The 26,296-nt window shown below is 44.3% G+C and overlaps 1 protein-coding gene across 12 annotated transcripts in view; it reads left to right on the plus strand.

Annotated features, from left to right (window-relative positions):
• ATP8A2 (ATPase phospholipid transporting 8A2) overlaps window positions 1-26,296 on the plus strand; it is a 641,066-nt gene that overhangs the window by 382,857 nt on the left and 231,913 nt on the right. For all 12 annotated transcript variants that reach the window (XM_045459237.1, XM_045459162.1, XM_045459073.1 and 9 more), the window contains one exon: window positions 1,008-1,118. In XM_045459237.1, coding sequence (XP_045315193.1) covers window positions 1,008-1,118 — 111 coding nt within the window. The remainder of the gene's footprint in view (window positions 1-1,007; window positions 1,119-26,296) is intronic.

A 26,296-nucleotide genomic window follows, 5' to 3' on the forward strand; every position in this document is an offset into this window, starting at 1 on the left:
AACCGACAGGACACCAGTGTGACACAAGCCTAATTAACGCGTAGGCATTGTGAATTTAAACAGGATTGCCCCTAATGGTGCCTTTGTACCGGAGCACGACACGGTCCACAAAAACAAACAACAGCAACAAAGAACAAGCCTTATTTCCCTCCCTCTAGCTCAGTATTCGCTTTTGGGGACCTTTGTGAGGTAGGACACAGAAAGCCAAGCCAGGCAAAGAGGAAGCGGATAGGATTCAAGTGGCGCCCGAAGACCCTCCTGCCCCAGAGAAGATTCAAATATCTCATTTGATATTGGATATCGCTCAGTATTTCAAGCAGCGAGAGCCGTTACGTCCTCGTCGACCTCGTGCCCGCTGCCTGCTGGTTTTTTGTTTCTCTTGACCGCATAGCACTCTAGCAAGAAGCACGTTCCCTGGTTGGAAGCAAAAAGGAGGACACAAGGAGTGTAGGAGCGAAGGCTGTGTGTGTGTGCCCGAGGGCGGGTGCCCCTCTGTACACGTGCAGTTGCTTTGAACCTGCAGGCTGATGGTGGAAATAGGCCATGTCCGCGTATGTGCGTCCCTTTGGTAAAAAGGGCACTGGTGCCTGCGCGCTCCTGGCCCTTGCTCCCGAAGTCACCATAGAATCTACTCGAAGAGAAGCATCTGGTTGCTTTGCTTTGCTTCCAATTCAAGTGGTCACCTTCCCCTAAGAGTTGAGGACCCTCCCGCCCCGGCAAAAAAAAAAAAAAAAGTATTTGTGTAAACAGGACGTCAGGAGAATAACAGTTGGAGGTCCACTGTTGTCTTTGGGGGGAAAATAACAATTAGGTGGATCTGAGAGGACATTTTGGTCGTCCTCACTGGACCCGAAAGCTTTGCCTTTCGTCTTCGGGACAGAGCGGTTTTCTCGGGTTATCCGCACGCTCCGCTTTCCTCTGCTCCCTTCCCCGTCTCCCAAGGCCATTTTGCGGCTTCTGTTCCTCAATGATGGGCGGTCCTGAACCTCGTTCTTTTTCTTTCTCAGTTTTCCTACTTGGAGAAGCTCCTGTTGGTTCACGGAGCCTGGAGCTACAACCGCGTGACCAAGTGCATACTGTACTGCTTCTACAAGAACGTGGTCCTCTACATTATCGAGGTGAGCAAGGTTAACCTCTTGGTCGAGGCGGAAGGCCTTCGCGTATTTAAGGTAACTTCAAGAGAGGATGTTGTTCACGTAGAGCTGAAGAAAAGGTTGGCGGTGGGGGGACATATGGGAAAGCCGTGACGCACGTGGCCTCTCGGAAGCAGGGGACACCTTGCAGGTAGAGGTCCTCATGCCGAGACACCGGTGCACGGAGACTCTGCATCTGGCCCGAGCGGAACTTTGCTGTCACTCACACCCCGCGCCCCCCAGGGTGGTCAGCGCCTGGGCGGCAGATGCTTGCACCTGTCTTGGTGGCCCCTGGGACGTTTCTAGGCAACCCAGTCATCCTTATCTTCCCTAGAATGAAAGGGTCTGAATTCTTGCTGTATTTCTCATGGAACCTGCACGTTACCCAAGCACGGATTTGTCACTTGTGGGATACTTGGACCATACTATTTCAATGGGGAAGGCTGGGGAGTAAGCAACTAAGGTAATTAAAAATATCTCTTGAACTCACTGGGTTGTGAAGCTGGTTTTCAAGATGTTGATTCAATCGCAGGCAGCAGGGAAAAGTGGAACGGGCCCTTTCTGTGTGAGCTCAGTGGGAGTACCAGCCAGGACAGCTGTGCTGCAAGGGGGTGGCTTTTGAGGCCATCTTGACTAATAGGTTTCCAAGTGTGTTTAGAAAGGAGGAAGCAGCTGGTCGCTCCAGAGAGATAGAAAAGCAATGTTAATTGTGGATGGTGTCAGTATCGCATTCTGTTACGAGTTATTTTGTGTCTGATTTCTCAATGCTTGGCAGAAATAATAACCAAGGCATAGATCAACTTTTTCTGATGCGGTTCTTTAATTTGGTAGACCAAATTGTCTACCCTTTCCTATCAAATATTCGGGTCAAACACATAGGTTCACATCACTCACTCTGTAACTAAACTATCAGTGGGTAATTTTCCTGAGTTGTGCAGGTTGTTCACTGTACAAGGCTGCCCAGCCGAAGGGGTAAATGGGACAGAGATGTAGGAAAACCAGGAAAAAGAGATGCGTTTTTCTAATTTGCACAAAGGCAGTCTACTCACCGTGTCTGCTCCTCTTGTGCTGTAATAACACAGTTCAGTCCATGCCAAGTAAGAACTTCTAGATATGGCGGGTTTCATAGTTTGTGTCTTCCTTTTGTCTGCGTTATTACAGGGTTCTTTTGGAGGGGGGCACTTAAATGTGTTTGTCCTTCTGTTTCTGTCACATTTTTTTCCCTCCGTGATAGGAGTCACTCCTGAATGTCACTTGGGGTCATAGATAATCAGTGCTGTGGTCTGCAGGAGTGTAGGAATCCCTGCTCCCACGTGCCATCCGAAGTTTTACATGCACTTTCAGTTCCTGTAGCATTTGGCCTCACAAGATTTCTTAACAATCTGTTTTTCCTCAAAATCAGCAAATTACAGATAGTCTAGACTTCTTATCAGGACATTTTACATGAAGCCCCCAACCCTTTGGCTTCCCAGAACTTCTTCCCAGGAAGTGCTTAGTCATTTACACCTCCTATCTTGCCCCCCTCCCCACCTTTTTTTTTTTAAATTTCAAGAGGGCTAAGGATGAGAAGAGTATAATTTTTGTCTGTCTGGAAAATTCTATCTGGAATGAAACCCTGAAAATGCCGTGTGAGTTCCTTACATTAATTTTTCGATTGTAGCTGAGCCACAGCGGTAAACAGTCTTTTGTAAACAGCCTTTAAAAACATTCTTGGTAACATTGAAAAATGAAATAAAGTCTCCACCACTCTGGTCTCCATTTTCTATTTAGTATTTCTAGGAGATTTAATTCGAAAACCAAGAGAACAAAATCCTCACCTGCGCCCGGAGCATTGACTCGGTGTGCATATAGCCTCTGTGCCACCAACGTGCACTTTAAGTGTAATTTTAAAAACGGGAAATTTTAGTGTGTTTTGAACCGAAAGATCAAAGCTTATCGTACTTTGATTTGCTCCTTTGGGATGAATAGTTTTGCATTCTGAGGGTTACCTTGTAGCTAATTGAGAAGGAATTCTATCGCGTATTACTCTCAAATGGTTTTCTTGTAGCTCAAGGAGAAACCCTTGGCAACAACCAGTAAGTTCTCGTCTCAAACGACCTCTGATACATATACTATCAGTCATTTAAAAATAGAGCCTAGAGGCAATTTGGCGGAGTGACAAAAGACGCACAGGTAGGCGTGTGCACGCACACACGCACACACGCACACACACACTTAGAGTCTTAGGCATTGCCGTGAGGATTATGGTGATTTGAATTACCAGTGAAGATCGTATGGTAGACCTATGAGCCTGTGATGCTCACTTGGTCCACTGACCTATGAAACTTGATTTTCCTGCGGGACCCACGGCTCTCTCCTCACCTCAAGACGGAGTGCAAACTGAAAGTCCCCGCCACTCTTGTCCCCTGCTCGCTTAGGCATATTCTTTCGGGACCCTTCGCTGTGTTTACGGACATGTTCACATATACAAGCAAATCAGTGTTTTTGCACACAGGTCCTCATGCTCTGTGATACGGTCCGCAGCTCATGTGAGACCTCACACCGTACTTTTGGGACCATCCCCGTCACTACACACAGGTTCATCACGTGCTGTTTCACAGAGTAGCTTCTTGATCTATTTCACCTTTCCCAGATTGATGATCAAGTCCTCTGCCTCCCACCCACAAAAAGCCTTGCGGAATAACAGCTTTGCCTCTAAGTAGGCCATAAATACTCGACCGAAATGATAGTGATCTAATTCGAGCGTTGCCACCACAGTGCCTTGACCGTCACGCACGATCAGCTGATAAGTCTGTACCACGGGCTCCTTCTTGCTGACAAACCTTAGTGCTATTTGACGTGTCATGTAAAATTTCTTCAGGCCGAAGTAACAGTATAAAATAGGAACAAAACGATGGGATCAGTGATTTCATGGTCACCCTATTAATAAGCAAAACAAAAGATACATAAACCTTGGCTCTCTGTTCCCTCCACTACTGCCTGTATTTAGTATTTCTTGCCTGCATGATAGCAAAGACCGCTAGCTTTGCTCCATCAACCATCTGTATGCAGCCTGGATGAGCCTTCTGACATACATTTGACTCATTCCAGTGACTGGCACAGTTTCTGGAACGTCGACACTCAGAAATGGTGGCAGCGAGTAAACAAATGTCACTGCCCCCCTCAGACTCAGACAAGCAAAAGAGGGGCAGAGGGAGAGAGAGAATCTTAAGCAGGCTCTGTGCCCAGTGCAGAGCCAGACGTAGGGCTTGATCTCAGGACACAAGGTCATGACCAGAGCCAAAATCAAGAGTCAGATGCTTAACCGACTGAGCCACCCAAGTGCCCCATCCTCGAACTCTTCAAGGTTCTTATGGCTCCTGATGGAATCCCCAGGTCTGCCTTCCTGCCCCTGCCCCTCGTGGTCTGGATCCCGATTGTCACCGGCCTTATATTTCACTCCATCCCTCCTCATCTGTTATTAGTGCTGCTAATGCACAGTAAGATACACCTTTACTATGCTTACGGTTCTATGCATTAAAACTGGATTTTTTTTTTTTTAAAGTTCATGTGTTTTTGAGAGAGAGAATGCAAGTTAGGAAGGGACAGAGGGAGGGGGGAGGAATTCCAAGCAGGCTCTGCACCAACAGCACAGAGCCCGTTGCGGGGCTCAAACCCACAAACTGTGAGATCATGACCTGAGCCAAAGTGGGACGCTTAACCAATTGAGCCACCCGTACGCCCCACGTTGGATTTTTATCATTAGAAACCAACTGGCAGTTTTCTGTCTTCCTCTCATAGACGATGCCCAGAATATCACAAAGAGTGTCTGGAGATGGGTGATGGTGGCTGCCCCATGGTGTGAATGTACATTAAAACGTGATTAGGATAGGGACGTCAGGGTGGCTCCGTCTGTTGAGTGCCCGACTTGGGCTCAGATCTGTGAGTTCGAGCTCCGTGTCGGCTCTGTGCTGACAGCTAGGAGCCTGGAGCCTCCTTCACATTCTGTGTCTCCGTCTCTCTCTCTCTCTCTCTGCCCCTCCCTCCCTGCCCCCCCCCCAAGAATGAATAAACATTTTTTTTTTAATGAGTGCTCTATGCACTTTATTTTATTTAATTTTCATGATACTTGACCTTTTTTTTTTTAATTTTTTTTTTTAACGTTTTATTTATTTTTGAGACAGGGAGAGACAGAGCATGAACGGGGGAGGGGCAGAGAGAGAGGGAGACACAGAATCGGAAACAGGCTCCAGCCATCAGCCCAGAGCCCAACGCGGGGCTCGAACTCACGAACCGCGAGATCGTGACCTGAGCCAAAGTTGGACACTTAACCGACTGAGCCACCCAGGCTCCCCGTGAATAAACATTTTAAAAAGATTGGTATGGTAAACTTTATGTTATGTGTATTTTACCATAATAAAAAACATGCCAAAAAATTTTAAAAAGAACATCACCAGCACTTTGTTGGTTAAGTCACATGGAGGGAAACAAAAATGTGTAGCCAGGACCCTATGCTTTGGAGAGCTCATTGAAGGTTTCTTCAAACCTTCAATGTAGTGTAGTTTACGTAGTTTTGTTTACGTGTAGTTTTGTTTTGTATCAGCGATTAAATGCTAAGTTTGTGGCTGTGACCAGATGACCATATTTCTCAGAAGGTGAATTTCCGCTGGGGGCTAGACCACGCAGAACATCTTAGCCTTGTGGGGCAAACAGGGCTCTTGTCAGCCAGCTAGAGGGGGTGTGTTCCTTGTGTGTCAGAGGTAGGGATAAAATTAGCGAAGGCAAGGAGGTAGGGTTGGGTGGGATATATGAGTGGCCAGAGAAGGGGATCTAAATAACTAGACAGGAGTTTTGTTGCTATTAGAAGCTGGGGTTCCTTTTTCATTCCGGAATAAGCGAGTGACATAGTGAAAGCGATTTCAGAAAATTCCTATGTCAATATGTAGGGCAGATGGCAAGCAGAGACCTTTAATGTAATTTTGTAGTTTTAACCTGGAGCATAAATCATGACCATTATGTAACTATTTCCCAGCATAATTTATAAGCAGAAAGGAACAACTGATTTAAAAAAAAAAAAAAAAAAAAACAAACAACTCTTTGATTTCCACAATGGTAGGCATTTACCGTAAATGTAAAGATGGGGGAAAAATCCGTATACATTTTTGAAGTCCTTGTGTGACTGCTTGGTGATAATTCCCAGAGAGAGAAGGGTCGATTAAATCCTTTAAAGTTCCTACGCTATTTAACAAAGTAGGGGTTCGCTACTCAGAATTTCCTGAATAGGGTACAAAGCCTAAGAAAGTTTCAAAGCATAACAGCTTCCGCATGTTAAGCGTTTACTAGGTGCACTGGTTTGTCCTCAGACTTTCTGAACCCCTAGGGGAAGGTAATATTCGGAATGGAGAAAAGTTTTAACGATAATAAAATTCAAATAGGAAAATAATAGGGAAGTTACTTGACTTTAACCTGCATTTCAAAAAATCATGATACAGATCCCTTATAAACTTTGATGTGTGATGTAAAGACAAGACCCCAAATCATCTTTGAAATAGATGAGACTTTGAAATTATGATTATTATTATTATAATTGCGATGGCGATGAGTTGGTGGCTCCTAGTGTAGAGAATAACAATAACTTAGGTATTGATGTGAAAAATGGGAATTTTATACTACTTAGAGTGTCTGCTTATTTTTGGCAACACGTATAAGGAATTTTAATGTTTTCCTGGGGTCATTAGACTGGCATGAGATACTGGCCAGGAACTGGGATGCATATTTGGCATGGAGGTCTGGAAATATCACTGAATAAGACAGATTTAAACCACTGCAATTTGAGATCAGATGCAACTAACCAACAGAATTTTGTTGAAAGCTAATTAAGACTTGTCAGTATCTGACAGGCCTAACACAAACAACAAAAAGCCTGTGCTCTAGAACGTTCCAAAATGTTTACCAGCATTTCGTTTTCCGTACCTTAAAACTAAAACAGTAAAATGAATTATGGTTCATGTATAAACTGCCATTTTCACCCAAAATATTCTCAGAGAAGTACTTCGAATTTGTTTTTTTTCTGAAAACATACACATAATCTTTTTTGTTGTGATATAGTTTTTTGCTATCAGACCTCAGAGGTTTTGGGGTTTTTTTTTCCTCCATTTTTTAGATCATTATTGTTTGAGAATAATTATATCTCAATGACTTGTAGACGGCCCCTTCTTTCATTTATCATCTGACTAGCTTCTCATTTGTGGAGGCTTCTCATTTGTGGAGCCTTAAAAAATGTCATCAGACTAGCTTCTCATCTTCTCATTGTGGAGCCTTAAGGTGCGAGAGATGCTGTGGATTTGGTGAGCCCTGTTCCAAACTGGCATCTGTTTCCCAAGAGGAACCCGGGCTGCCTTGTAAATGGGCTTTGGGTAAATGGGCTTTGGGTAGATTTTGCTTTAAATCTTAGAATCAACAAAGAATAGACATTTTAAAACTTTAAAATATTATCCAATAACGTTTTCTCCTTTTAGTTACAATGCACGACTTAAACCCGCCTCAAAAAAAAAGAACGTATTTCATTCTTGACACATAAACAATCTCTTTATGGTGAAAGACCAAATTCCTGATAGCTTAAGCTTCCCTCTTTCTGTCCTGTCCGTCTGCCTTGTGAGAGGTGGCTTTAGGTTTCTTGATAAAGAGCCCTGATTTGAGGGGCTAGATTGCAGTGACGAGCTTAAAAGTTAGCATGTTAATAGGTGAAGGTGAATCGAGACCTATCTGTACAGGCTGTGACTTCATCACATATGAAACCATCCGTTTTCCGGTAAAAGCTTTAAGCATTAGGTGTTGATGGCCTACTCGATAGCAGGTGGAATGCTGGGACCAGGGGCCCAAACTCTGCAGAGTTCCCCACTTGACGGGGCTGGTGGCACAGCGAGAGAAGGGCCCCCGTGGCAGATGTCTGGGGCCAGATCCATTCCAGGAACGTCCCAGCTTGTGGAGTCCATGACCACCTGGCCATTTCCTGTCTGGAGCTGATAGTTACTGAGCAATCTTTACAATTTTAATATGTTGGAAGGAAAACTGTCTCAAGAATGGCTTCCCAGTGGGCAATTACAGGATGGGAATTCACCAGAAGTGGGAATATTCTGAACAGTACTCTCCCCGCCTCACACACCCTCATTCTCCAAGCACTCTGGGGTCCTGGGATCCAGATGAACCCGGCTGAGCCCCTGCTCTTGGAAGAAAGTAGGGGATGCAGGGAAGACTGGCGCAGTTACGGTGCCGGGTGCCGGCTTACAGGAAGACCGCGCGCGGTGTGCGGGGAGAGCGCTCACAAGTGGTGCCGTAGGGCCGTGGGGGCCTCGGCTTGCCAGGAGGAACTGAGCTAGGACCTGGCGGGGTGAGTACAGGCTGATCAAGCGAGGGGGGCTGGAGGAGAGGCTTCCGTTGGCCTGCCGGAGAGAGGCCCGCACCTGTCTGCCCCACTTAACCCTCCCGGTGTATTCCAGCTCCGTGATAAATGCCAGAAGTCACCAGGCCCCTAGTAAACAACAGGGAAGAAGTGTAGTTTGCTGGGTTTTATGTTTCAGTAGGAAGATGGCCGCAGAAGTGACGGCACACTGGCGCAGGAATGTTCTCTCCAAGCCTACTTGGTTGCTGCCCATTTACGGAGCGGGGAGTTTAGCAGCAAAAGGTAGAGGAGCGGCGAGGGGTGACGGAAAGGCGTCTTTATAAAGCCACAGAAATATTAGCAGTCTGGAGGGATTCCCCTACAAGATACACCATCACTTTGAACTTTACAAAAATAGACTCTTGCTGCCTTTTCCATGTGACAGTATATGCTTTTTTAATGATGTTTTTGCAGCTGTGTTACCTGAAAGGCTCATTGTAAAGATCCAACGTTCTCCCAAAAAAAAAAAAAAAAAAAAAAAAAAAAAAGATGTATTTAGGCCCTGATGTTTTAAAGATTGAGTCTTTAACTCCATAAAACCTCCCCGAGGGGGGAAAAAAAGTGCGAGTCCAAAAACAAAATCAAGCTAAGGACTCACGGGGTGATGTGAACTCTGAGAGGTCTGCTGTGTGCAAAACCGTGCCTTATTCTGGAGCGCCCATTCTTTCCTCCCCTCCTGGTGCTGTGGCAGAGACAAAGTCACCCCAGCAAGGGGGGCCACCTCATGGCCTTGTGCCTTAAAGCTCCCTTATGCCAACTTGCTTCCTTTCCTTTAGGTCCTATTGCACTCAGACGTAACACCTGCATAATTTAGTGCTGGGTTCTCATCAGGGGGAATGTTACTTCTTTTTACCAAATTGCTTGTGACTTCCCTAAGGGCAAGGACCCTTTCTTTCTGACTTTGCCCCTAGACCGGACCAAATACACACTGCTCAATAAACAGATAATCAATTAAACACATTTCAGTAGAGGCTGACATGTCAGAATCTCTTGGGCTCCGTGTGTCTGGGTGGAGTGGTGATGAATGTGTTTAGAATACAAAGGATTATTTAAGTAGCATATATTTAAAATTTTTTTTAACATTCATTCATTTTTGAGAGAGAGATAACAGAGCATGAGCGGGGGAAAGGCAGAGAGAGAGGGAGACACAGCATCCGAAGCAGGCTCCAGGCTCCCAGCTGTCAGCACAGAGCCCGATGCGGGGCTCGAACCCACGAACCGTGAGATCATGACCTGAGCCGAATCGGGTGCTTAACCGACTGAGCCACCTAGGCACCCCAGCATATTATATTTCTGATTTCTGTTTAGGAAATATCTTTCTGGTCTAACTTAAATCTTTCCTTGTGGAATTTTCATACAGAGAATAGACCCTCTAAGTACGTATTAGAACATTAATTCAGGTTTAGAATTTGTTTAACCTCATCTTTTGAGAGAGAATAAAGGATAATTTTGATTGCATTCTTTAAACACATTCCTACCTTACACTAGCTTTTATTTTAGCTGAAACTCTTAGATTTTCACTCTGGTGAAAGTGATTTTTACCAATTGGGTTTTTCTTGCCATTTTACTCTGCATTGCTTACTCTCCTAGATTTCTTCTCGTCCTTTCTTCCACTAGTAGAGACCAGCTGTCCTAAGACTTTTGAAATCAGATTTCCTTTAATTCTCGGTATCAACTTTGTAAACGTGTCTCAGCACAAATGCCCTGATCGTGCCTGTCTATCCATTTTCATCTCTGTGCACCAGAGTAGCACTATTCTGAGCAAGTAAATTTCCATGACATCTGATTGCAAGTGGTTAAAAGTCCAAGATCAAGAACAGAGACTTCAGTCACAGGTTGTGGAAAAGATAAGGGGACAACAGAAAAGAGCACCTCCTGTAGCAGACGAAGGAGAAGGTAGTGGGAAGAGGCAAAGGGGGTTCATAGTGTATCATTCCAGTTATGGAAAATGATCGCCTGTTTTTGGTTTTGGTTTTGGTTTTGGTTTTTTGACCTCCATTTGCTTTGAGAGGATCAGGAGCAGGGACCCTCTCTTCTCCTTTTCTCTAAACTTGTCGGCCTGACTTAGGAAAGAGAAATAGATTTTGGCCCATAGTTTTGAATACTTTTTTTTTTTTTTTTTTTTTTTTTTTTTTTTTTTTTTTTACAAGCAAGCGAAGTATGATTATAAGAATGCAATTCATCTTTCTTTTTCTTCGACTTAGGGTTTTTTTGGATTTGCCCTTTAGTTGAAATAGCTTCGGTTAAAAAAGCATCACATCAGGAAGCTCATCTCTCCTCTGGTAAATGCCTGTGCTTTTAGGTGGTAAATAATCTTCACTGCCTACTGACAACTCACTGGAGCCAGTATATTGGTTTTCATTTGAGCCACCATATTGGTTTTCCAGCAGGTGTTCTGGGAGTTTAGCATGCCCTTCATTTCTCAGCTCCAGTGCCCTGACAGATCAAGTGGGCTATTTAAAGAAGGCTCAAGAAGTGATGTGTGTGCTTTCTTGCCTGGTCTTTCAAAGTGAGGGGAGGCAAAGTATATTAGTGTTATTAAATTCTGCTTGTGCCTCCTGAGCAGGCCGGTGAAAGAATATTGATTAAAATGTTGGCCTCTTTCATCCAAGAATCAGAGGATGAGGTTTATTATTGTTCCTTTAACTAAGCTGCATGTTGTTTGGATGGTCGTTTTGTCAATCACTTGTCCATCTGAAAGTTGCTTCTTCTACTAACTAGGAGCTTTTACCTCCTTGTTAGCCTTGCTTTATTGGTTTTCTTTTTTCTTTTGAAGGTTTTTATTAGTACGGTGCACTGGTATACCACTTTATTTTTTTGCGAGGTATAATTTACATGCAACAAAATAAACTCTTTCCTTCCGACTTCGGCTCAGGTCATGATCTCGTGGTGCTTGAGTTCGAGCCCCACGTCGGGCTCTGTGCTGACAGCTCAGAGCCTCGAGCCTGCTTCGGATTCTGTGTCTCCCTCTCTCTCTGCCCCTCCCCTGCTGACGCTCTGTCTCTTCCTTTCTCTCAAAAATAAACAAACATTAAGAGAAATTAAAAGAAAAAAATAAACCCTTTCTAGGGCACAGTCTGTGAGTCTCAACAAATGCATATGATAGTGTCATTGCCACGACCCTCAGAGAGCACTGTCATCACTCAAAACAGCCCCCCCCACGCCCCTTCTGTAGTCCGGAACCTACCCTTACACCCAGTCCCTAGCCATGACTGGTCTGTTTTCTGACCCTATAGTTTTGCCTTTCTTAGAAGGTCATGTGGGTGGAATTATACTGCTCTATGATCTTTGGCATAACCCATTCGAGGTTCATCCATATGGTGGTGAGTGTCTGTGGTTTATTCTTTTTTAGTGCCGAGTAGTATTCCATTATAGAAATAGGATTTCCCATGGTTGGAGAGTTCTGGAAGCCCAGTTCCACGGGGTTGTGAGCCAGGGACCAGGAAGGCACCGGACTGCAAGTAATACTGTGGTTGCAGGAAGAACTTAAATGCGACCAGAATAGCCCTGATCATAATGGTGATGATGATGACGGAGGGGTGAGTTGGCCTGGGGAACACTTTCGGCTAATCCTTCTGGGGAGGAGAAGGGCCAAGAACCCAGACTTGTCTTCTTCCAACCCCTCCTCCATCTGCTGTCTCGCTGGGGACGGCGGTTAGCAGACAGCAGCAATGTTAGGTTGGGGTGGGGCTCTGTAGTCAGACCGCCTGGGGGCTTTGCTCCCAGCTCAAGCCCTGCAAATCTGGGCATGCCTCCTGGCTACTCCCAGCCTCAGTCTCCTCTGTAAAATGAGGGTAATAAAGTGCATACGTCAAAGAGTTTACGAGGATTAAGTAAAACCATACAGGAAGGCCTTTAGCGTGGGGCCGACCGCAGAGAGCCCTCAAGTTAGCCACTGAGCATTATTTGAAGGTATTTCATATTTGACCAGTCTTTCGACTACAGTGTTGTAGGGCCTGAGGCGTTTCTAGTTCATCCTTCTTCCCGGAATAGGAATCTGCCCCGCAATAGCCAACTCTAACCCACCCTCTGCTGGGAACCTTCTAGGAGGAGGTAAGTCTTCCTTACTACCTCTTTAGGTAGTGTCACCTTAAACACAGCTCCTGTCGTATGCTGCAGTTGGATACAATCGCTGCAGAGCAAAACAGCCTTGAGTAGCCCTGTTCGATTAACTTGGAGTTTGCTTGCCTCCTGCCCGTGCATTGCTACCAATTCAGGTGCTAATAAATAACTGCAGTCCAGTAACGTGGTCATATGTTTATGACTGAGAAATAATTCCTCCGGCACAATCTGCGGCCTGGTGTTCTGCCCGCACCCAGGGGGGCATTTACAGTTGTCGTTAATTGGCCGAGAATCCTCGATGCTGTCACACGTTGCCTGAGAGCATTTAGATGAAACACTGTATATACAAACCACGTGGATAAAGAAGATGTGGTCTATATATACGATGGAATACTACTTGGCCATGAGAAAGAATGAAATCCTGCCATTTGCAGCAACGTGGATGGAACTGGAAGGTGTTATGCTGAATGAAATCAGTCAGGGAAGGATAGATATGGTATGTTGTCATTCATATGTGGATCTTGAGGAACTTAAGTCCATGGGGGAAGGGAAGGGGGAAGAATACTTACAAACAGAGAGGGAGGGAGGCAAACCACGAGAAGCTCTTAAATACACAGAACAAACAGGGTGGATGGGGGGCGGGGGAGAGGGGAAAGTGGGTGACGGGCATGGAGGAGGGCACCTGTTGGGATGAGCAGTGGCTGCTGCATGGAAGCCAATTTGACCATAAATTCGGTTCATACCAAAACAAAGAAAATTGTAGCCATTAAAAAAAAATAAATGCAACACTGAAACTGATGTACTTGTCCCTTAAAACTCCAGCCCCTTAAACAGTCCACTCTCTGGGGGTTTGCTTGAAGGAATCCATGTGAGTTTCCTCTGCTCCCAGAGCATGAGTCTCACTAGTTTCTCTCAAGGCCAAGCCGTCTCCTGTTGGCTGAAAACAGTTCTCCCAGGCTGCCCCAGACCGAGATGTATGCCTGCATTAGAGTTCAAAAAAGAGCCTTTCCTCTAGGTGAACCAAGTCAGAAGTGTGCCGTCCACAAAGACCGTGTCAGTACTTGGCACGGGGCAAAGTGCTAATGCCCGTCGCGGGTATTTTTCACCTGGGCCAATGGTAGCCTTAAAGTATGCCGGGGTTCTATCAATTACACCCGCCTTCAGGGTGCCCTGAAACTCATCTGCTTTGGAACCGATAAGAACAAACAACAGTGGGGCGCCTGGGTGGCTCAGACGGTTAAACGTCCAACTTCAGCTCAGGTCATGATCTCACGGTTCGTGGGTTCGAGCCCCACCTTGGGCTCTGTGCTGACAGCTCATAGGCTGGAGCCTGCTTCGGATTCTGTGTCTCCTTTTTTCTCTGCCTCTGCCCTGTTCACACGCTGTCTCTCTCTCCCTCTCAAGAACAAACATTAAAAAAAATTTTTTTTAAAAAGGAACAAACAACAATGAACTATATCCTGGCGACTACTATGCGTTGGTATGAAAATGGAAAATAAACGTTCCTGGACTCCTCTTGCTGTTTCCGTTCCTGAGTATATTTTGACTCTATAAAAGCTGGGTGCATTTTGTATCTGCTGCCTTTTTTGTTGTTGTTGTTGGAGAGACTTGCCCAAAAAGGCAATGCTGTGAAAAATTTCCTTGCTATTTGATAGGTCACAATAAAGGCCACTGGTATCTCTCTTGTTCTTGATCTGTGCATAATATCATTAGCTGGTGGGAAATACGCCTTTGGCTTGATAATTCTTGCTGGAAATTTTAAAAGCTCACATTAAATAGTCCTAATATGTTGCTGCATTAACCCCAAAAGGATCTGAAAATATTGATGGAATACTCACTATAGGGAAGTTACATAGCCACCATGATTTTTCTTCCCACCTAAATGACACCAAGCAGATGGCTGTTGTTTTCACACTGGTCTTGGGGGCCCGTCTTTGTAGCAGTGCTTCCCAGAATGAGCACTGCCATGTACTTACAGGAACCACGGATCCGATGGAAGATGGATGGAATGCGATGGAAGTACCCGGGTTGCCTCCCAGAGGCGTTCTCACGGGATCCCTCTGCCTGCATCACTCTCCCCCTGGAGTTATGGCCAGTGCCATGGTTCACCTGACTCTAGCTGGAGTCCGTGCAGATAGGAGTCACGATTGATCCTCTGCTTCTCCTTTGGTTCCTGCTTGTTAAATTTTTTTAATGTTTGTTTATTTTTGAGAGAAAGAGAAGGGGAGGCAGAGAGAGAGAGGGAGACACAGAATCCAAAGCAGGCTCCAGGCTCTGAGCTGTCAGCAAAGAGCTGGACGTGGGGCTTGAACCCATGAACCAAGAGATCATGACCTGAGCTGAAGCTGGATGCTCAACCGACTGAGCCACCCAGGTGCCCCTTTTTCTCCTGCTTCTATAGCATCTGTCACAACATTAATCTCACAACATTAAGTGATATCTGCCTACATCCAGAAATGCTAATCAATGGTTTCTGAACAATAAGCATAAATGGGGGGGAAAAAAACCTAAATTCTACTCAAACCGACTAAGGCTTTAATGTTGCTAATTAAGTTAGTAGAGTGAATTCTAAAGAATAACATTGAAATAATAATTAAAATCAAGTTTTTCTGCCTACAATGAGTCAGAAAAGATTTAATTTAAGTATTCATTAAAATACATATTACTTAAAAATGAAGTTAAGTATATCGGAGGAATAATAAGACAAGTCTCACTCTAAAAGTCAATGTGAATAAATAGACCTACCCCACTCTTGGACTAGGAAGAAATATGTGCACACGGAGACATACACATACATTTTTACACTTAAAAGCATCAAAACAAACAAGGAAATGCTAAAGATCATAAGAAACTACATGATAAAATAGCCTGGACATCTTGAAAATGAAAATATTAAGAGGATTTGTCAAGCTGGATGTTGCACATAGTTCAAAGGTGTAACAGTAAAAGCAGTTTGGGGCTGTGCATGGACAGGTCAATAGAACCAAGTGGAAAACACAACAACCAATCCAAATACAGCTGGCTCTTTTGTTTATGATTAAACTAGCATTTGAATTGAGTGGGTAAAAGATATTTTACATCAATGGTGAAGGGCAACAGAGGCCACTTGGAGAAAATATTACATTGGATTCGTAATTCTTTACTCTTTCCACCAAAATTAATTACAAATGGATTTGAGGTTCATGCGGTGAAAAGGTAATGCATTCCCATGGTTTCTAAACTTGAAAACCCCACTGAAAATTAAGCATCCTAAAATCGGCTATCTCTGGCTCTGTCCACGTCATTGTCCCCTTCCCTGTAGAGGTGTCCCTGATACCTCCTTTCAGCATTTGTTTATCCAGACACCAGCCTGTGTGATTATTTGCCTTGTGCGTTTCTTTCGTACGCAAAAGATTGCATTCTAGAGACCTGTTCTGCCCTTTCTTTTGTGCCATAACAGTATATCCCGGGGTCTTTCCACGTCAGTGCTAGAGGGCCTCCTCATTCTTCTTGAAGTTGCAGATTATTCAGTTAGATAAATAGTTTACTTAACTAGTCCCCTATTGATGGACACTTGGGTTATTTCCAACCTCAACATTTTCCTTCAACAAATTATGCTCCAGTGTTGGATAAATTCCCAGAAGTGGGACTTCCATGTCAAAGGGTAAATGCATTAATAATTTTGATAAGTATTGCCATTTCCCCTCTTTCTTTTACATTTCTAGGAGTTCTTTATATCTTGGGGGGAGATTAAGCTCATTGTCAGGGGCGTGAGTTGCAAGCATTTTACTTTTCATTATAGTAAAAGACTGGGATCATCTCAAACTGTTCATTGTGGACTGGGTTCCCTGGGAAGGAGACTCAGATGGAGTTTAGCATGAGGGATTTTGTGCCCTTGAGGTCAACATCTGTCAATGGGAGGGAATGGAATCATGAAGAAGCTATGGGTCAGGTAAATGAATGAGACCCTATGTCAGACGACTGGCCGGGGGCCAAAGCCAGGGTGAGAACGCAGATTCCTGCTCTTGCTATAGCAAAATTGCAGGCTGCTTCTTCCAAGGAGAGCATCCTAAAGAAGGCCATGGCTCAAGAGAAGTGATTTCTAAAGAACTGAATGAGAGTAAGCAAAGAAAAGCAAAGAAGGAAGTATTCCCTTGGAAAAGGGTATACCCGTGAGTCTGCAGAATTGCAAGTAGTTCTGAATAGTTGAAGGTTGGGTCTAAGAAGTGTCTAGAAATGCAGCGGGAGAGAAAACTGGGGTGACATCAGTTAAGCCCTGGATATATATGAGTCTTGGCATCTTAAACACAGTAGTAGTGATGTGATGATAGTGGCATTTCTGAAAAATCATTCTTGTACTATTCATCTTGGTGGCTCATAGCAGAGCAGCAGAGGATAGTTTCCACAGATGGCTACCTCAATATGTCTTTTAAGTCCCATGCTCTTCATGCAAAGTGCTTCTGACACTTTTCTACTGAGCGGTGGTGTTGTGTTCCCTTCCCTTGAGTCTGGATGGACCTTTGTAACAGCTTCAAGCAATAGGCACCAAGGGACTTCCCAGGGTTGGTTCCATTGGAACCCAGCTGACCTGTTGTGGGAAGACCAAGCCAGGCGCAGAAGGCACATGAAGCTTTCTGGCCAACAGCCTTTCTGAGGTCTCAGCTGCCAGCCGTGTGAGCGCACAGACGTCAAAGAACTCCAGACCCCAGTCTTGTAGCTGACACCAGTGAAGCCGAGATGTGTGATGCCTGCTGAGCCCTGCCCAGTTCTAGATGTGTGAGCAAAATCAATGGTGTCATTGTTTTGAACCACTAAGTTTGGGATGGAGGGAGTAACTTGTTAAGTAACCGTAATCCCTAGAAATATTTAGGCTGATTTTGGTTTCAGGCAAATTAACTAATGTCCCATCAGGCCAACAGGTTTCTTTATCTTTTGGGTCATGTTCCTTTGAGCCAGTCACTTTTGGAGATGCAGAAGAGTGTTTTGCGTAGAATGTAAATATTACTGAAAAGAAACGTAGTTTCGAAGGACTTGTCACCATGAAGTTTAATAATTAGGCGCCGAGCACGCTGTTCAATGCCATTCGCGCTATCTATTCTCCCTCTCCCCGTATTCTTTTCTCCTGGACCCGACCGTGACGCTAAAACTACTAGTTTGCTGATGACAGAAAAGGATCAGATTTTCCTCTTGCCATACAAGTGCATGCAGTGGTCAAAATTCATAGAGCTGTACGCTGAAAAGGGTGAATTTTACTGCACGCAAGTTATATCTTTAATACATATCATAAAGTATATCTTAATAAGCAGATATTCTAGTAATTGCTCCTAGATGTTTGAATCGGGCCTAGTGCCACATCTGCCAGAAAGGTCTTTTGTTTATATCGAACTTCTCCCTTTCCTTCCCTTCTCCATTCCACCGCCCCTCCCCCCATTACATCCTCTCTCTCATAATCCCACACTTTCTTAGAGTTTAGTTTTGGGGTAGGCCTGCTAAGGGTGATTCATGCATCCATGCCCAAGTTTTAATTCAACAAATAGGGCTGTGATCAAAGTATTGGTTCTGTACGGTAGAGACTTGGGAACATTTGACAAAACTAAACTTAGTTCTCCGCTGAGACAGCCAAAGCCTGGAGACATCATGCATGCACTTTCTGTATGCATAGGAAGTTTTCTCCCACTCTGTTTTCTCATTCCTGCGAGGCTAGATGGCTCAAAGGTGTTGGGGCAGGAGTTTACTTAGGTATCATTGGGCTGTCAGAGCCTCCTATCCCTCATTATTTTTGAGTTGTAAGAATATAGTTAAAATGCTTGTGTTTCTGTACATTTCCTTAACCTTCAAATATGAATATTACAGTAAATCATAAACCACAATTCAAAAATGCAAACACCTTCTGTGCCCACGTTTAGTATATTTAGTCAATTTCTTTTCCATATCCACTCAATGACAGCTGAAGGAATTTCTTTAGGATGACAGATTGTCAGCACATTGACATAGATTGTGTTAGATGTATATTTTTAGTGGGAACGAATGATTTTTAAGTGAGCTTTTCTCAGAAATATAATAATAGGGAGGAGAATTGTTATGCCATGTGTCAAGCCTATAGAATTTTTTTTTTCTTGCCGGTTATAACGGTCAACCTAAAGAGTAGTTATTAACAAGTGTTTTACAAAATAAAGAGGAAAATCGTAGCTTGCTAAAAACCATTCTCACATTTACTAGAATAGACACATGAGTAAATAGGAAAGAAAGTTATCTTTAGAGAAAAAATAATTTTAAAATAGTTTAGAATTGTTTCTCGCTCTTCATTATATTTCGCTACTTAGATAACATTTGGGAAAAGGGACCGATCAAAACTTGCTACATGGAAAGGGCATTTCTTTACATTTACTTGTGAAATTGAACTAAAATTCGGAGTATAAGAACTATGATCTCTGAATGAGACCCTGATTTCTTAGGAATACTTTCCTGGAATCAGAGGCTAAATTGTGTGGTTATGACCTAGTTACTACCTGAAGGTACTGCACATTGTTCAATCAGCAGGCCGTGTGTTGCTTTCTGCCTCTGAACATTGGGGACCATCCCTTTCCTGTGTATGAGCCCTGGGGAATTGAGATAGGAGAGCGGGATACATGTTAAATCACTTTTCATGTAAGGAATGCCCACGTTGGTTCCCAGAGGATAAAATTAGGCAAGGACCTAATGGGGAAGAGCTGTTCTCAGACTGGGAGAATAGGCCTGGCTTCCTAAGGGACTGCCTCTCTCTTGAATCTTCAGCATTGGCCCAAAGGGATGTGTTTCTTCATACTCGCTTTGAACGGCCGTTGTATCGCACAACAACATGACCTGCAGTAACTTGATTCCTTTTACACTGGGAAGATTTTCAAGGAGAAATCTTTAAGGACACGGAACCAGGGAGGAGAGAACACCGCACGTTGCTGAAGAAAGTAAATCTTACTACAAAAGAAAGCAGTCTTAATTTTTCTCTGGAAAATAATTAACAGCTGCCAAGGGACCATCAGTCCTTCAACTGCCTACATACAGCCCGGTTTCCTTGGTGTGATCATTAGTGGAGATTTTTCAGGCGAATCCACAGATATCCTATGGGAAAGGTAAATCTGGTTCTATAGAACTCTAGCCCTGGGGTGGCTGATGTGCACCCCTGAGGTTTCACTTCTCCTTGTACCTGCCCCACACCATCGTGATCCTCGGTGCCTGTCAAAACAGGAAGCCTTTTCCTACTCCCTAATGGAAGGAGGCCCCAGGGCATTATTACCACAACCAGCCACAGGGATAAAAGAGGCCTCGAGTGGTAATATAGATATGGTGATAATAATAAATCCAAAAAGAACACAAAAATAAAACTACTAAAACATACTTGCAAATACAAGTGTCATTCACAGCTTCGCTTCTCACCGTAAAACTGTGCCCCTTGGCCACGTGGGGCACGTGGTCTTCGCTGGTGTCACATGCTTTGTAGGGTGAAGAGTGGTGCGGGCAGGAAGCATTTTGAAACTTGTTTGCAGTTACTGGGCCGCTGTAAATCTATATTTAAAAGTACGATTACCAAACATGTTTAATAACCAAGAGAAAGCTTTGTCGAGACAGGGACAGTGTTATGTACCATAAACTCAGCGATGCAAATATATGAGCGTACAAAACAGACTAGAAGGAAAAACCCAGTATATTCGTATCATACTTATATTTGAGTCAGTAAATGTATGAATGATTTTTTTCTGTGTGTTTTATAGATATTTTTAAACAAATGGTATGTTGATTTCATATGCAGAAAATGTCAATGCGTACACGTGTGAATAGATGCTATAACGATGGGGTTTAGGAAAAAGACAACTAGAGGTTACAGTTGACATGTGTATTAAAAAACCAAATCAGGGGCGCCTAGGTGGATCAGTCAGGTAAGCATCCGACTCTTGATTTCAGCTCAGGTCATGATCTCGCGGTTTCGTGGGTTCAGACCGCGCGTCAGGCTGTGCGCTGACAGCGTGGGGACTGCTTGGGATTCTGTCTCCCTCTCTCTCTCTGCCCTGCCCCCGTGTGCGCACTCATGCTCTCTCCCTCCCTCGAAAATAAATAAATAAATAAATAAATAAATAAATAAATAAATAAAATCACCCCAAAAACCCCAGAAACAAAAGTTAGGCCATTGCAACAAAAATCAGGATATGAGCAAAGCATTACTTAGGGAATCTTACATTCTTATGATACCTTTTGCTGCCAGTAGTACGTATTCCTTGCAAACAGTTCTCCCTGAAAGATAAATACCGTTAAGAAGCTTTCCAAAGTGGCACTCAGCTTGGCAGGGTTTCATGAACTCTCTCTTGAAGCATCTTATTTTTAAAAAAAATTTTTTTTAACATTTACTATTGAGAGAAAGAGACAGAGCATGAGCAGGAGGGAGGCAAAGAGAGGAGGAGACACCGAATCCGAAGCAGGCTCCAGGCTCTGAGCTGTCAGCACAGAGCCCGACATGGGGCTCGAACTCACAAACCGCGAGATCATGACCTGAGCCGAAGTCGGACGCTTAACCGACTGAGCCACCCAGGCGCCCCCCATCTCTTGAAGCGTCTTAGTGGACATTAGGTAGTTCATACCTCTGCATGAGCTGAGTTCTGAACACACCCAAATAATTATCCAAACTTCTATGATGCAGGATAAACAAAACAGCTCTGTGGTAAAATTAAAATCCGTTTCAATCACGAGTTTCATCTTTTACTTTTTTGAGTTTGAGGTACTGTGCTCATCAGAAATGGACATTGTACCCCAGAACAGCTTCGTTCCCACTGCAGTCAGAAGGGCTGTATTTTATTGAGTTCTTCTATATTAATTTGTTCCTTTTTGGTTTAAAAATGTGTACTTAATAAGTTATACATGAATGATAATTGATCATAGTAATTGGAGTGTCTAAGAGAAGTTTTAGTCCAAATAAAGCTTTGCCTTAACTAACATGAAGGAAACGATTTCCTCAGCAACTATACAGACTATTGTGTCAGGTGCATATGCATTTTTTTTTTTTTTTTTTTTTTTTAGAAATTTGATGTTTAGGTTGTCTTATGACTATAGGTTTTATTCAATTTAGGTTCTGTTTTATATATCTTTAAGTTTTGGAGGGGCCGAGCTAGTTTTATTTGACGGCATGACTTAATGGGTGGAGTTTGCAAGGGCTCTTAGCTGTTGCGATGCTACTCACAATGGCACGGTCTTGAAGTGTTAGTTTTGTTAAACATTCCGTGCTGAATTCGTAAAAAATTAAAGGTCTTGACACTTAATTACATTCAAAGGGGGAAAACAGTGTCGCATTCGCCGACTGACCCCGTTGAAGTAGGAGTGGTTATCGATGGGCACGGTGCCTTGGTAAATCGGTCCCGTGTAGAGACAAATGAGTCGGGGGTGCGTAGATGGTTTACGCAGATTGGATCTGTATCCAGTAATAACAGATCCCTTTTGGTGTTCCACGGTTCGTTTTATTTCAAGAATTCTTTAAAACCTGTGCTATTTTCCCGGTCTAATTTTGCCCAGACCAGGACACCCTCAGCATGAGGTGCTTTCACCCTTAGGCATCTCCAGTTGACGTACAGTGACTAATGTCCGCCACGTGTCATGTAATGAGCTCCCAGACTGCTCTCAAACCGTGTTTGTTTCATTTGACCCACAAGAAATAGTAGTGATTCTACTGTGAAGATACTTATCACAAAATGATGAGCGATTCACGTAACTCTGAAACTCCCTCAGGGAAACATTTATTATTTGTGGAAAATGTCACCTCATTCTCTAAGAACTTCCTCAGCTTTCTGTGTATGTTTTGGGGCGAGGTGAAGAACACAGCGGGAGGTATCTACACTTGGCGATTCTGTGCACACACATCAAGCAGTCACAGGCTTCCGTGTAACTTTTGTCCACCTGGCTCACGGAAGGTAAAGGTTTCTTTTTATAGACGCGGTTGTTGTTGTTGTTGTTGTTTTTGATAACTGAGTGTCCAGTCCTTAATAGGGAAAGAGTATTTCAAGCAGTTTTAAATACTTAGAAAATAATATCGCATTTCTGTGCAGTACCTCGGGACTTGGAAGGGGTATTTAAAAATTTTTTTTTTTCAACGTTTATTTATTTTTGGGACAGAGAGAGACAGAGCATGAACGGGGGAGGGGCAGAGAGAGAGGGAGACACAGAACCGGAAACAGGCTCCAGGCTCTGAGCCATCAGCCCAGAGCCCGACGCGGGGCTCGAACTCCCGGACCGCGAGATCGTGACCTGGCTGAAGTCGGACGCTTAACCGACTGCGCCACCCAGGCGCCCCTTGGAAGGGGTATTTTAAAGGCTGGTCTTGAGAAGGAGGAGGCTAGGAGGCATGGCTTCCGACCCAAATTCCAGTTGTGTACCCTCTCTTCCCTTCAGTGTCCTGTTATAAAATGGAACTTAACCAACCTCTCAGGATAGTCGTGGCAGTTCAGTGGTAGTAGCAGATGAGCTCCATCCAGAGCCTAAGGGCCTAAATGCACTCCCCTCCTAACCAGTCATTTTGGAGGGTAATTATTTGGGGGTATAACAGAAGTTCATCGCTGGAAAACAGTTTTAAACAAGTCTGCCTCGTCGAAGGGTAGGTACGGGGAAACGGGAGCCAGCACGGAGGAATCCGTGTGTGTTGCTCCCGACCGCAAGTATATTCAGAAGGACGTGGGACTTTTTCTCAGAATGGATTTGTAAGGACTCGTTTCGACGCCAGCTCTCCAGGTCGAGAATTCCAACTGCTCTTGCTGGTGGCAGAGGAAGCCGTTTTCGGGCACAAGGGAGCTCTTCAGTGGTCTGTCACCACCCTTGTCCTTTGATCTAGGAAAGCGAAACAGTGACTCTTCTTCCCGAATAAGTCGTTTGGACATTTCCAACAAAGCATCCGGAACCTTAGGAAAACGTGATACGTTTCCTAAAGGAAGTTAAAAAGGTGCAGTGTTGTCTCGATATATTCACTAGTAATTATAGTCACAATAGTAGCTGGCACTTACTGAGGCATTTCATGTGCCATCCACTGCTGCAAGTGCTTTCCACATTTTATTTAACACCCACCAACCCCTATTAGACGTTTCCTACTACTGTGTCCATTTTACATGGGGATACCGAGGGTCGCGCAGGTTAAGTAACTTGTTCGTGGTCAAACAGCGGCCGAGCCAACGTTTTAAACCAGCCATTCTGATTCTGGAGCACTAACTCGTATCTATACCAAATATTTCTGGATGCAGTGGGAATGAGGACCGGGTACCTGCCCTGACCTGGTCCGGACGAAGCTCGGGTAGGTTGTTGACTAAAGAGAAGGGTAATAAACACAGTTGATAAACCCAGGTACCTGATAACAAGGTCTCAAATTGAATCACAGGCCAGTCCTAAGAAGTCAAACAAGAGATGCACTGGACATTATCACGCAGTCACTTGAATCAGGTCTTGGTGTCTAATATAATCTTCTGTCCAGTTATTTTCAATATGGTTTAAGGTGCAGCTCCTCATTTTGACTTTAGAGGGGTTGTGCAGAAGGTTTCTGAACACCTGCAGGCACTCTGTGGATTTTTTCCCCTAAAAACTTATCCCCAGGGAAGAGACTGCTGAGCTGAGGAGCTGGGTGTCTCACAAAGAATGTATCTTAATGCTACGCAATAGTGCCCCAGCTGTCACAATTGTTTGTGCTTTTCCGTCTCTAAGGCGTGCTGTGCCTGCCTCCCCGTCTCCATCTATGCTGGAAAAATTTCACCTTCATGAAATTGTCAGAAAGCAACAGCAAGAATAATCATAGGATGTTATGGTTGTGGTTTCTGCAGCCACAGGGGCTCATGATGCTAAGAGTTTTCCATAAAAACCGTAAGTTGCCCAAATCCGTGTTGATCCCGGGCACAAGCAGCAGAAAGCATCTCTAAGGGCCAAGAATTGCTGAGATTTTGACCCTGGACAAAACTGTTCTTCCATTCAGCTGTGGAACCTAAAGCTGAGCCCTCATCTTGCTTGGTTTTCTGATGTCTGTCTGTGCCAGCACATTGGGCTGTTGTCTCCATAAGATACATGTAGTTACCACCAGGCAAGAGAGCTGCCTTATGGGAAGAGAATTACAATTTGTGGGGTGGAGATTTCGCCCCTCTGGTTGCATCTCTGGGCAGTGGGCTACTTTCCTAGGTTCATGTGGAATACTGTGCTCCCTCTTCTGGGTTGGCTGTGGAGCCCAGGGCATCTCTCTCACAGACGTCTTCCATGTCTGGTAGGCTGTCCAGACATGCTCACCCAGAACGGGTTAGTGTTCTGAGCCCAATAAAAATCCCCTTGTTTCTCGGTTTCAGGCCAAATTCTTTAATGCTTCGGTACTGCTCCATCATTCTCCCTTAACGGCTAAACACCTAACTCTCTTGGAAGCTCACACGGGTAAACTTTACCCAGAGCTGCTCTTAAAATCTACCTCCCACGTCCCTGTCTGTGGGTGGGACTCTGGCAAAGATAGCAAACCGTTCCAGAATGATCAGAGACGAATTGCTTCTGGATATTCTTCCTTCGCCTTGCCAGAGTACTTGGATCGGCCATTGGGAGATTTTTTTAGAAAACGCTTTGAAACTCAGTTAAGTGGCTGGACATGAACGAATGTCACGCTTTGGCCATTTAAATATTCACGGCACTCTCCATGTGGTGACCTGCATTAATTACACGTTCATTCTTGGGATAACAGAACTTGCGAAACTTCTGCCTTGCGTGAGAGACACTTCCCATTATTAAAAACAAGCATACATCATTTGAGAACTTGTCTTCACAAATGTACGCAACGGGTAATTGCAGCGAAACGAAACCAGTGACCAACATTCAGTACCTGCGGCACGGTCTCGAGAGTGGCAACTTCCTGGAGACCTCGTAGCCCAGAAGCTGTGACCTCTATCCTGTTCCTCCGGGAGTAGGCAAAGGTGACGGGAGACAGGGTGACTGACTGTGCTTGAGAACTTTTTCTCAAGTCAGATTGAAAACAGCAGATCGGGAAGGAGACAGAAGGCACAAACAGAGAGGGAGACAAACCATAAGAGACTCTTAACTGCAGAGAACAAACTGAGGGTTGCTGGAGGGAGGTGGGTGGGGGGATGGGTCAGGGGGATGGGCATTAAGGAGAGCACTTGGCTGGGATGAGCCCTGGGTGTTATATGTAAGCCATGAATCCCCGGGTTCTACTCCTGAAGCCAAGACTAGCCTGCATGTTAACTCACTTGAACCTAAAAAGAAGGGAAAAGAGAACAACATGAAAGAAAACAGCAGACTGGGAAGCAATAGAAAATGTTACCCCTGGAATTCTGTGACCCAGCGCGGGCCGGTTGTGATTTTATTTGTCAAATAGAACGCCTGGAGGCTAGGCACTAATTGAGCAATCAGCAAATCTGAAACTCGGCTTGTTTTTAATTTCGTCATAAAAGTGGACGTCTAATCTTCCACAGGGAAATTTTGTCTCCCCCCGGTGTGAGGAAGAAAAGTGAAGTCGTGTTTCCCTTTCATTCCGTGTGTGCTTTCAGTGGTTACTTCCTTCCTAATTGTGCGGGCTGTTATAACCATATAGTATGAACTATTATACGACATGATGGAATACATGTGTAGAAAGTCAGGGAGATGTGTTGCTTTCATGAAAATTAATTTGCATGTTTTGGAAAGACTCACAGGTGAGGGTTTTTGTTTTTGTCTTTTTGTG

Source organism: Leopardus geoffroyi, chromosome A1, assembly GCF_018350155.1.
Source record: "Leopardus geoffroyi isolate Oge1 chromosome A1, O.geoffroyi_Oge1_pat1.0, whole genome shotgun sequence".
Taxonomy (NCBI): Eukaryota; Metazoa; Chordata; class Mammalia; order Carnivora; family Felidae; genus Leopardus; species Leopardus geoffroyi.